This window comes from Mus musculus, chromosome 1 (assembly GCF_000001635.26).
Source record: "Mus musculus strain C57BL/6J chromosome 1, GRCm38.p6 C57BL/6J".
Taxonomy (NCBI): Eukaryota; Metazoa; Chordata; class Mammalia; order Rodentia; family Muridae; genus Mus; species Mus musculus.
The window spans coordinates 37,808,120-37,820,755 of NC_000067.6; the positions used below are offsets into that span (position 1 = coordinate 37,808,120).

General features: G+C 38.1%; 1 protein-coding gene across 22 annotated transcripts in view; it reads right to left on the bottom strand.

Annotated features, from left to right (window-relative positions):
- Nucleotides 1-12,636, bottom strand: part of Tsga10 (testis specific 10) — a 111,857-nt gene that overhangs the window by 53,550 nt on the left and 45,671 nt on the right. For 19 of the 22 annotated variants that reach the window (XR_865225.2, XR_003954349.1, XM_006495822.3 and 16 more), the window contains 3 exons: nt 11,406-11,521; nt 7,413-7,567; nt 2,853-2,908 (listed from right to left, as the gene is read on the bottom strand). Coding sequence is in view for 18 of the 22 variants with exons in the window: in XM_006495822.3 (XP_006495885.1) it covers nt 2,853-2,908; nt 7,413-7,567; nt 11,406-11,521 (327 nt within the window). In the remaining 4 variants the exon portion in view is untranslated. Of the gene's footprint in view, nt 1-2,852; nt 2,909-5,726; nt 7,071-7,412; nt 7,568-11,405; nt 11,522-12,636 lie in introns of those variants that run through there. The other 3 variants (XR_001783692.2, NR_110976.1, XM_017319581.2) reach the window with 2 other exon arrangements.

Below are 12,636 nucleotides of genomic sequence, written 5' to 3' on the forward strand. Positions count from 1 at the left end.
TGGACTTACTTTTTCCCCCTGCATATAATGCTTACAAAATACCTTATCCTCTGTCATGGTATTCCATATAGCAACTCTTCTGACCAGAGAACTCATTTCACAGTCAAAGAAATCTAACAGTGGGCAGTGGGCTTAGGCCCATGAAATCTACTGGTCTTATCTTGTTCCCAACCATCCTGAAGCAGCTGATAGAATAGTGGAATGACTTTTCTTCTTCTTCTTCTTTTTCTTCTTCTTCTTCTTCTTCTTCTTCTTCTTCTTCTTCTTCTTCTTCTTCTTCTTCTTCTTCTTCTTCTTCTTCTTTTCTTCCTTCTTTCTTCTTTCTTTCTTCTTTCTTTCTTCTTTCTTCTTCTTCTTCTTCTTTGTTTTGTCTTCTGAGACAGGGTTTCTCTGTGTAGCCCTGGCTGTCCTGGAACTCACTCTGTAGACCAGGCTGGCCTCGAACTCAGAAATCTGTCTGCCACTGCCTCCCAAGTGCTGAGATTAAAGGCATGCGCCATTACTGCCTGGCTGGAATGACCTTTTAAAGATTGAGTTAAAGCACCTAGTATGTGTCAATAGCCCTGAGGCTAGAGCAGTGTTTTCCAGAAGGTTGTATATGTTCTGAATCAATGTCCAACATACAGTACTATTTCCCTCTAGCCAGGTCTCGTGGTCCAAGAATTGAGAAGTAGAAATGAAAATGGTACCACTCTCCATCATCCTGAGTGGCCCACTAGAATGTTTACTTCCTATTCCCACAATATTATTCTCTGGTTCCCTACAGGCTTTGGTTCTAGAGATTAGAGGGTATTTCAATCAGGAGGTATAAGAACCATTGCACTGATCTGTAAGCTAAGGCATCCTCCTAGCCACCTTGGGTTATTGAATCAGCACGTTAAGAAAGGAATTAACATATTAGGATTGATTCAGACTACCAGGGGCAGATTGACTAGTGCCCCACAATGAAGGAAAATAACATGTCTGAAATGCAGATCTTTTAGGGCATCTCTTAGTGTTATAATGCCCTTTGATTAAGGTCAATGGGAAAGAAACTACAAATCAACCTATGTAGGATAAATAAAATCCTAGATCCTTCAGGAGTGAAGGTGTGGGTCAGGCCCCTGTATAAAGAACCCAGATTTACTGAGGCAGTTTTTGAAGGCAGGGAAGATGGAGAGTACATTATCAGTTACAGCCATATGACTAATTATAGAAACCAGAATTTTAATTATCACATGCTTCCTGTTTGTGTGTTATGTGTGCATGTATACTTACTTATACACACATACTTATTAAGCAGATCTCTGTGATTTTCTTTCCTTTATTAAAGCTTTAGCATGTAATACATTGATTTAGTTGCTTTCAGAACTTATGTGCTATTATATCTATATTCTCCAACTTAATTCATGAATTATCAAAAAAGTAACCATTCCTCAAGGGACTTTGCCATTTTTATGGAGGAAGAATTAGTGCATTTTCAGTTGGACATGGGATAGGTATGTCATATCACTTAGACTTATGACCTTATTACAGTCTTCATTTACAAAATTGAGAAAGACATTAGATGTACTTGTGTGTCAACTTGGTAAGAGGTAGAGTTGTGACGAGTAGTCTTATCAACTTGATGACATTTAAAGACCCTAGGAAACACAAGTCTAGGCATGTCTGTGATGGTGTTTGTGGAGAAGCATATCATACTGGGGAAGGCCCATCCTCAAAGTGGACAGCACCCTTTAAATGGCTCTTCCAGGAAAAAGCAGGTTGTCAGCCCTGGCCCTTCTTTCTGAATGTATGCAGTAATAGCTGTTCCTGCTGTCAAGACTCCAACTTCTTCTTCAGTCCTCCAATGTAGACAGAACATCAGCAGCTCTCCAAGGAGCTCTAGGCCCCCAACACTTGTTTCAGGCTGCTGAGGTATCTAGCTTTATGGACTGGGCAGCTACGGAGCTGAGCCTCAGTATGCAGACAACTATTGATAGGGTACTCAGCCTCTATTAGATTCTGTTCCTCCAGTGTCTGACATAGTTCTCAGCTCCACAGAACCCACAGAATCATTGTCTCCATGGTTAGCTCCATGCTCCATCTCCACAGGCTCTGCCTGTATGTGTGTATATGTACTGCAGATTCATGCTTCCTGGACACTTCTACAACAAGTTCTCAGAGGCTCTTTAAACTCATCTTTCTCTGAACACACAGCCTGTCATGCGCAGTGGGGGATCCAGAAGCCTGACATTTCCCTAAAGTCTCTCACCATAAACAATTCATTCCTCCTATTGTTCTTATCTCTTCTAAAGCCCAATTTAATACCAATTCTTCCTGGATAGTTCAATGAAAAATTATTTTAAAACTTTAAAATCTCTAATAGTCTTTACCCCCCAAAGGATGAAAATCAAGCTCATCTGTGTAGTAGACAGGCCTCTTTGCAAGTTTGGCTTCTCCTTTCGTCACTTCTTTTTATCCAAAGATTTAATTTCCTGTGTGTGTGTGCTCTGCCTGTATGTGTGTATATGTACTGCATGTATGCCTGCTGCAGGGCAGACATGTATGGGATTATCTGGGCCACCATCCTCTGCAAGAGCAGAACATGCTCCTACAACTGAGCCATCTCTCCAGTCCCCTTCACTTCACTTCCCTTATACTTGAGGGAACTGTGAATCTTTGCCTCTACGTCTGCTTTGGAAGCCCTTCCCCCTTATGTCACCTGGGATGCCCCGCCCTCTCCTTTACTCTCTGAGACAACCTAAGCCTCTGCTGACCCTCAGACTTAACTACCTGATACATAACACAGCCTCCTGACCTTCAGCCTCTTGTATTATACATGAATCATATTGTGGCTCCAGTAAGCACTACAAGAGTTTTGAATGATTTACCTTGATGCCTGTTCCATCTCAGCAATGATATTCTTCATGCCTGAAATGGTTTTTTCCTTAAAATTAACAAAAATATTAAGTTAAAATTATTTAAAACTTATTTCTGTCAAAGCTGAATGAATAAAAAGAACCCTCCCCCATGATTTTCGTTGTCTGTAAACATTTATACCACATTCTTTTCTACACTTTAAAGCCTATAATCAATGTATATACTTGTACCGGATAAAGTTAATATATCCATTAAAAGAAAGCATACACTTAAGTGTATTGATATAAAATCATATAACTAATAGTGTGTTAAATGATTTGTGTAATCATCCAGCTATATAAGACCCCCATAACTACCATGGCTTAGCAATGAAATATTCCATACTAAATAGTATTAATTTACTTCTATATGTTTCTTATAAAACTTGATGTCACATCACTTAGACTTATGACCTTGTTACAGTCTTCATTTACAAAATTAAGAAAGACATTAGATGTAATTGTGTGTCAACTTAGTAAGAGGTAGAGTTGTGACAGGTGGTCTTATCAACTTGATGACACTTGAAGACCCTAGGAAACACAAGTCTAGGAATGTCTGTGATGTAATTATAATTGTAATTACATGTAATAAATATGTAATTGAATTTGTTTCTTCTTAATTATTTATTTTATTTTTGAGAATATAATATAATATAATATAATATAATATAATATAATATAATATAATACAATACTGCCATTTCCCCTTACCTTTCCTCCCTCCAAACTCTCCCATGGCTCTTGCAAACCCATGGACTCCTTTTTTATTCATTGTTGTCATGTACATGTATGTATATGTATATACACATATATTCCTAAACACATAAATACTAACTGCTCAGTCTACATGGTATGTGTATGTAAGTTTTCAGGGCTTACATTTGGTATTAGGTAGCCAATTAGTGTGATCTTCCCTAACCTCAATTCTACACATAGAACCATAGGCAATTATCTCTTAGAAAAAAAGCAACTGGGTTCATTATTTATATTAGCAATATAAACTTCAAATACCTGCCCTAATATATTTCAGAGCTGTTGAAAAATAGAAAGAGTCGAATCAGTCTAGGCTGAAATGGATTTGAATGTACTGACTCCGATACTATTACCAAGTCTTCAAAACTCTCAGTGAGTGTCACTGTCTTCATTTGGCCCACTCTAGGGGGTTTTTAGCTTGTGCTCTTTGATAGAATGATGGAGACTCTGTATGTAAAGTGTGACCAAACATATTTGGCCAGGATATGATTAAAGCACCCATTAGCAAAACAATTCATAACCCCGAAAAACAAACTCATGGAAGAAAAACACACTCAGGTCCCCCCCCCACACACACACACACACAACCACTTAGAATGGAATATTTGGGGATCCGGGAAGGCAGCTCACTCTGTAAAGCACTTGCTGGACCTCAGTGGCATCCCCAGCAGCCATATAAGGTCACACTTGTGATCCTAGCACTGAGGTGTGGAGACAGGGAGTTCCCTAAGGCTTGACAGCAGCCAGTGTAGCCAAGTGAGTTGCTTTGGGTTCAGTGAGAAACTCAAAACCTAAAGCACACGCTTATCGCATGCATGCATACACTTGCATGTGCATACACATGCACACGAATTTTTAAAATGTAAAAAAGGCAGTTCATACAGGTTTTTAAATAAGTTGTGATGCCATACATTTAAAAATGAATTTTGAAAAGTTCACTGAACATCTAGAGCCTTGAAAGACATTACATGATTAAGTACAGAATATACTTTTTAACCCTAAACAGCTTTTTTTCTTCTTCTTCAAAAGGATAAAAAAAGTGAGAATCTGTAGAAACATATAAACTATTCAGGGAAAAATTATTGAGTAGAACCCAATAATATATTCTCTCAGACAATTTTTCTTTAGTAGGACCCTAATACCACCATTCTTCAAACCTACCAACATGAGAAAATTTAATATTCCTAAAAATAAAAAGTAAATTTAATATCACTTGCACCACCTGAATATGTTCTTCCAGTGAGGAACATACATCCATGTGAACTATTAGAACACAGTTATAAAGAAGAAAAACTAAAACTTTCCAATTCTGTCTTTTCATACTCAAAAATATATGTGCTTGCTACTCTATTTTCTACCATTAATTGATACCAAGTAGCAAAGCATTTCTTAAAACCAGGATCACCAAGAGCTTGAGGTTTGTCTCAGTGGTTAAGAGCACTTGCTGCTCTTCCAGAGGACCGGAGTTTGATTCCCAGCACCCGTGTCAGGTGGCTCTCAGTTAACTATCTGTAACTCTCATTCTAGGGGATCCAAGTTATTGCTTTAGCCTCTTCAGGCATTCACACATCCTTGTACATATGCACAAATGTACACATAAATAAAAATAAAACCTTTAAAATTAAAGCTAAGATTACCAGGGGTAAAAGCAGATTATTCACTCAATTGCAGAGTTCTCCAGATTAGTTTATTTCTGTATCCCCACATTAGATCATGAAATGTTTTGTTTTCTACTTTAAGAGCATTTATTAGTTCAGTTCTAAAGTGTCACTCCAGAGAACATTGTCTCTTTTGTTTGTTTGGGTTTTTTGAGACAGAGTCTATATATCTCTGAATAACCTGGAACTTGCTATGGAGTGCAGGCCAGTCTCGAGCTCACAGAGATCCCCTGCCCCCTGTCCCCTGCCCTTCTAGGTTTACAGGAGTATGCCACCATGCATGGCAATCATTTTTAGCTCTCTAATGCTGTCTTAACAAATTATTTTTCCTTCAGAGGATGTATGGTTCATAAAACCTTTAAATTTTTAAAAGATCATTTCAGCAAGAAAACATACACACACACAAACCACACACAACAACACACACACATAGACATACACAAAACACACATGTGTGTACACACACATGCACACACATACATGTGCACACACACACATGCAGGTACCATTTCCTTCCATGACTTCAATTATACTCATTATTTCACATTTAATTTCAGTTTTCACTCTAAACCTAAAATTCCGGTAGCCTATAAGTAGTATTCCCACTTAGGAGGTGAATGACCACTCTTCCCAGGTATGTTCTGCTTCTGTGTTCCTTCCTCTCACACACAGGACTATTGAGGAGGCAGAAAGCACATCTCATTCCTACTTCTTTAAGAGATCTGTTTCTCTCATGACTTCATAGCTTCTGAGGATGGGTCTCACCATCTGACTCTTTACCAGCCCCTGTCTCTAGCCTCAGGTGTTCACAGTCCATCTTTCATGTGGATTTATAATTGACAGAATGTTCATTCTAAAACAGAGATCCATCTGTAACCTCTCCTCACATCATCATGGCTATAAAGTCCACGGTCAATATCACATGTATCTTTGTGATTGGTTGTTACTCCATTCATACCTAGCTCTTTGCAGCCTATGCCCCAGCCATAAACTCTGGAACTGTTCTGAAATCTTCCCACAAGAGTCCGTGAACTCTAGTGTAAGCTGCTGTTTGTCTATCATAGTTCCACGGTCCTCTTCCCCTAAGTCCTTCTCTGGCTTATTTCTAGTCATCTTTTATAAAAATTTAGACATGTCCCTACCTGGAAGGCTTCCTAGACCTTTCTCTTCCTGGCCCAAGCCCCAGGCTGCGTCAGCCATGCTTCTAATAAACTCCAGTAACACATGGCACCTTATGGAGCGACCCTAGCCTACAATAGTAGGATCTTCTCTCTATTACTCCATGGACCCATTTACTCTCAGTTTTTATTATATCTCCCAGGGCATGTCAATAAATATTTGTTGAAAGACTGGATGACAGATGGATATATTAATGAATTAGTTCCCTTCAAATAGAGAAAACTCCTACTTCAATAATACAGTATTTGCTAGAAACATTATATAAAAACAGACTAGATTTGCCTTCAGGATCAGTTTATGAGCTAAAAAGGGGATTTTGTATTTTTCTGTTTTCCTCATAAAATCTGTTATTGTTTAACAAGAAAAAATTATGGGTGACATTATTATCCAGCTTTATGAACAAGAAGCACACAGCCTATTCTCAAAGACTCAAATGGCACTAAAACATGTGCCCAAAAATACCTTAAATAAACTGGGCTTGGTGGTGCACACTTTTAATCCCAGCACTTGGGAGGCAGCAGCAAACAGATCTCTGGGAGTTTGAGGCCAGGCTGGTCTACAGGCCGTTTCAGGTCATCCATAGCTGCACAGTAAAACTTGTCTCAAAAAACAAAATGAACATATGACATTCTAAGGCAATGGGTTTAATCTGTTTGAAAGAAAAAATTATTCTTAACACTTCATTTTGATACTAGATTTAAACATTATCAGTGAATATGAATCACTAATTCATGATGGAAAAGAAAGTTTGAAACATTAGCTAGTGGACTGCACACATGCTTTCTAAAACTTGCTTAAAACATTTCAACATCGGATTTTAAGGTTTTGGCTTTCTAGGAAAATCTGAGAAAATCCTCTTATTTTATTCTGAGTCAGGTAACCCACAGTTACACATTTAGACACTTTGGCTAAGCAGGTCTTGTCTACCAGCCTCAGAACATACTTTCATTGCCAAGCTCTCGCCAAGGGATGCAATGTTCTCAGACTTTTTATCCAGACACGCTTGCAGGCATTCCTTTTCTTTAGCCAGGTCATTGAGGGTTGCACCAAGAATGCTGATTTCTTCTCGCTGTGCAATATTTTGCCTCGTGAAATTATCTAGATAATTATAAAGGTGTTGTTTTAATCAAGATAGAATCTTTTTTCTAGTTAATCAGACTGAAATATTTTCCAGCTAGTTGTCCTATGTTACCCAATCACTTAAGAATGCTATATCCCAAATAAAATCTTTTCTGTGATTACAAACAATAGTGAACCTCAAACTTCTAAATGCCCATCAGTATAAAAGCACAGTCAGTGTCTTTGAACTCTAGCAAGGGGAGATCAACAGCAGCATCTATCAGCCTGCTCTATACGGGGATGGATGAGACAGAGGAACACTGAAGCAACCTACAGATTGTCTCCATTAATTCCCTCTCCCTTCTAGACTAGAATGCATATTGAATATAAAGTGGACAACAAAATTTAATATTATATCAAATCAGCCTTAGAGCCAATTGCTTCCCAATATTTTCATTCTTCCTTATTTTTCTAAAATGTCTAAGAAAGAGAACTCTCTGTGGCATCCTCTGTGAGAACTAGCTCTGACAAGCCACTGTCAATGTTGAAGGCATGAGTAACTGTACAAAGCAGACATTTTAAACTGTGCTTTATCACCCAACTCTATCAGAACCACCTAGGAAACAGAATTGTACGCTTTCCATGGTCCTACTGAATCAAAAACAGTCTGATAGTGGGCACAGCAACTTGTATTTTGGTAAGCACACTGTGCCCTACACCCCCACCGTGGCTCTAATCCACAGTGGGTGGGAACTGCTGGAGAAAGTAGATGCTCTAGGACAGCAGAATTACCCAGCATGAACCTTCAGCAAGTCTAGTTCCAGTGATCTTTGCTAGCCTTCTAAGAGACTACGTCACAAGTCAGAGTTTGAGAACCACTCTTCCAGGACTCCAAGAAGAGAGTGCTGGCAGAACGGTCCTCTAGAACAGTGCCTATGGAGTTGATCCTGTCAAGAGCCATTCCATTCTATCATATACAGTACTTAACAATGTCATGCCTTTCTGTATGGGCAGTGATGACGCCCAGGAAACACACTTGTTTTGGTGTTTCTACATCTCAGTCTATTTCTACTGAAAACCAGTCAACCTATCATCCAGCTATCATGGTGATGTCAACATGTCAATGTAGGATTCTTCTGAGAGAATGGTCTCTTGGTATACCACATTTATTGATGTGGAAAGACACTTTTGACTTAGGAGTGGGAACATCATCTAGGCAATAGGCCATGAACTGTATAAAAGGTAGAGGAAGCAAGCTGACCAGCAGGCATGCTCTGTTGCTTTCTTCTGCCTGTAGACATGACTGCAGCTGCTTTAAGATCCAACTGTCTTGACTTTCCTGCCACAATGAGCTAGTATTTTTGAACTGTGAGCTAAGATAAGCCCTGCCTCACTTAAGATTCTTTTTGTCAAGAGTACTTTATCACAGCAAGAGAAAAAGAGACCATTACTATCCATGTCTTTAGAACTCTGGTAAGCTTTAGCTTGATGCCTTCATATCTCACTGGAGCTACCACTTTGTTTTCTTGACACTTTCTAGTTCACTGTTTATTGCTTGATTGAATTTTTGTTTTGTTTGTTTTTGAGACAGGGTCTCATGGCATAACACTAGCAGCAGGCTTGGGACTTGTTGGAACTCCTGATCCTCCAATTTCAACCTCCAAATGCTGAGACTGTGGGTATGAACTACCATGATGGATTCTTGCTAATTTTTAATTGTTTGGAATTACAAATAAAATCACTTGGATAAAGTTTCCTACATATGTCATCACACCTAACTCTTCTTAGAAGTACCAGGTAAATTTTTGTTGGGCTTATGAAAGACAAAATTATTTCTAATATTTGGAATTTTCAGAAAAAATATCCTTCCCTAGAGAAGAACACACCAATTGATTATCCAATACAAAATGTCTCAAGAGCCTAGCCCTTTATTTTGTGTAGCCATATATGTATATATGTGTGTACATGTATATACGTGTATATATGTATGTATGTGTGTGTATACATAGGCATCTGCACTGCTCTGTCTGTCATAAAGGCTCAGGCTGGCTTTACTTCACAATAGCCACTACCATTGGTGGGCATCCCATAGACCTGGCATCTTCAATATGAGGAGGTCTCAATTGAGTCCTGGACTCACTTCAAGGATTCTGACCCTACCTATTGGTGCAAGTGTGTGTGTGTGTACACATTTTATGTGTGTGTGTGTATGTATATATATGTGTGTGTGTGTGTGTGTATACATATATATATATATACACATACATATATGTGTGTATGACATATACACACACACACACATATATATATATATATATATATATACATATATATATATATATATATATATATATATACATACATATATACACACACACACACACGTCTCCAGACTTTCCTGTTCTTTCCCACTTCTATTTGAATTCCCACTCATTCCTGAATCACTGCTTCCTCCACCAATAACACTCCAAGCTTTGCTTGTCACTGTCACCAAAAGAGTCAGGGAGCTAAAGCCGACTGACAGTTTTTAGCTCCGTGTTATTTCATTTTCAAAAAGTCTCTGACAAGAGATCACACCCTTTGCTTTAAAACACCTTTCTTTCCTGCCTTCCAAATAGATCCACTTCTGGGTGTTTTGGGTTTTTTTTTTCATATTCTTCAGCTTCTTATCCTGTTTTGGATTCTCTTGTCCTTATTCTCTGCTTTTTCCCCCTCCCCCTAGGTGACTTCATGGTTTTAAAATATCCAATTATACAAGGTATCTTTTTATATTATCTTTCATATTGTCTCTAAATATTTCACGTCTCAATCAGTAGCAAATCCACTTACCTAGCTACTCATGCTAACGTTTACTAAACAACAGAAAGGAGTTTTAAGGAATTATTTTTGAGATTATAATGTAATTACATCATTCACCACCCTTTCCTTTCTTTCCCTCAACCTCCCACATAGTTGCCTTATTCTATTTCAAATGTATGGCCTTCTGTTTTTAACTGTTGTTATGTATATGTATGTGTATAAATATTTAAATTCAACCTGCTCAGACCATATAGTGTTACTTGTATGCATGTTTTCAGGGCTGACCACTTGGTATTGGATAATCAACTGGTACACTCTCCTCTGGTAAAGAAGATTTTTCCTGAAAATTCCAAATACTAAAAATAATTTCCATTTTGGTTTTCCAAGACAGGATTTCTCTGTATAGCTTTGGCAGTCCTGGAACCAGACCAAAACCAGGCTGGCCACAAACTCAGAGATCTGCCTGCCTCTGCCTACCACACGCTGGGATTAAAGGTATATGTTACCACTGCCCGGTCCTAACTTTCTCTTCTTTAGTCTTCCATAATCCAGAGAAAAACTTATCTGCTGCTTTGTAATAGCAATAAGATGTTTCCATCAACATAAATGGGAGTTTTTAATCAAAGCAATTTTTTGTAAAATCAAATACTATTGTAGATATAACTAAATATGTGAACATTTTCTACCCAAAGTGAAAATACATATACATTACAATGCCTTTCAATAGCTGTGAGTAAGCTACAATATTATACAAATAGAATGAGATTATAATTATCATACAGAAAAAGGGGCTGTGGCTTTAACTATCTCTTGATTGATGAAATTCAAGTCTTAGCTGAGTAGTTTGGGTTCTAAATTTAAGCTTCAAAATGTTACAGTCAAATAAAGCTGCATTTTCCATTATCTTATTCATAAACTTAAGGCTAAGGGTCTCTCCCTAAGTGTGTTTCTCTGTGTGTGTGTACTTCGTGTATTTACTTTACATATACTTTATATATATACACTTTAGTTGTAATATAGAAAAATGTATATTTCTACCAAACTTAAAAAGAAAAAACAGTAACAGAAAAAAACTTACCAATTTTTTCATCCAAGCACATAATTTTCTCCTGAGTAAGCTGTAGCTCATATTTTTTCTTAGCAAGATGTCGCTGAGTATCAGAGAGATCTTTTTCTGTGTTTTCATATAAAAGTCTGAAATATTTTAATAATAAAAACTAATGCTGGAATTTTTATGTTTTGTTAATGTTTAGTATATTTAAATCCAAAAGCTCTTAAGGACACTAATATGTTTTCCCTCTTAATACTGTCATTCTTATGAAGCCACACTATAGGAAATTTGCAAAATAAGGAGCTGGGCTAGAAAGATAGCTCAGCCAGTAAAACACCCTCTGCGGAGACATGAGGACTGAGTTCAGATCCCCAGTATCCAAATAACAGGCTGGCTGGGAAGCATCTACTTGTAACTCCAGCACTGGGGATGGGAGAGGGCAGGGAAAGACAAATTCCTGGAGCTCACTGGTCAGACAGCCTACCCGACTCACAAAGAGAAAGTCTGGAATTCAAAAGTAGGTGGAGAGCAACCAAGGAGGGCTCCCAAAGGTGACTTCTGACCTACACACACACACACACACACACACACACACACACACAGACACAATTTTTGCTTTGCTGTGTTTTGCTATGCACATTTTAGCATTATCATATTATAAAGATAACTGAAACACATCTTACCTATACTCAATATTTAGTATCTTTAACTCTTACAAAGCAGCTCTCCAGACTGTGGTTTTCTGGCTGAAAACTATCACTTGAGTGATAATCATGTACTTTGAAGCAGGATCACGAATTCCTCGTTATCAAACTTTTAGGTTTATTCTGGGTTTTCACTTTGACAACTAAGTCTCCCATGAACAGCATTTTATTTACTCCACACACATTGTCTGGTGTGTATAAGAACACTGGCACTAGAAGCTGAGGAAGCAGTAATGAACTAAGTACCTGGTGTACCTCAGGAAGTCCATAGTCCCCAAGTATAGAAGTAAAGGGACCTCCATTCTTGATATATGGAAGTCCATTCACCAAACGCACACTCAGGCATCTTAAAGATAACTCGAAGCCACTTTATTTTTATTTGTTTGTTTGGTTAGTTGGTTTGGTTTTATGAGACAGGATTTTTTCACATAGCCTGAGCTGTCCAGGAACTTGCTCTGTAGACTAGGCTGGCCTTGAACTGAGAGATTCAACTGCCTCTGCCTCCTAAGTGCTGAAATTAAAGGCATGTGCCATCACTGCCTGACAATTTACAT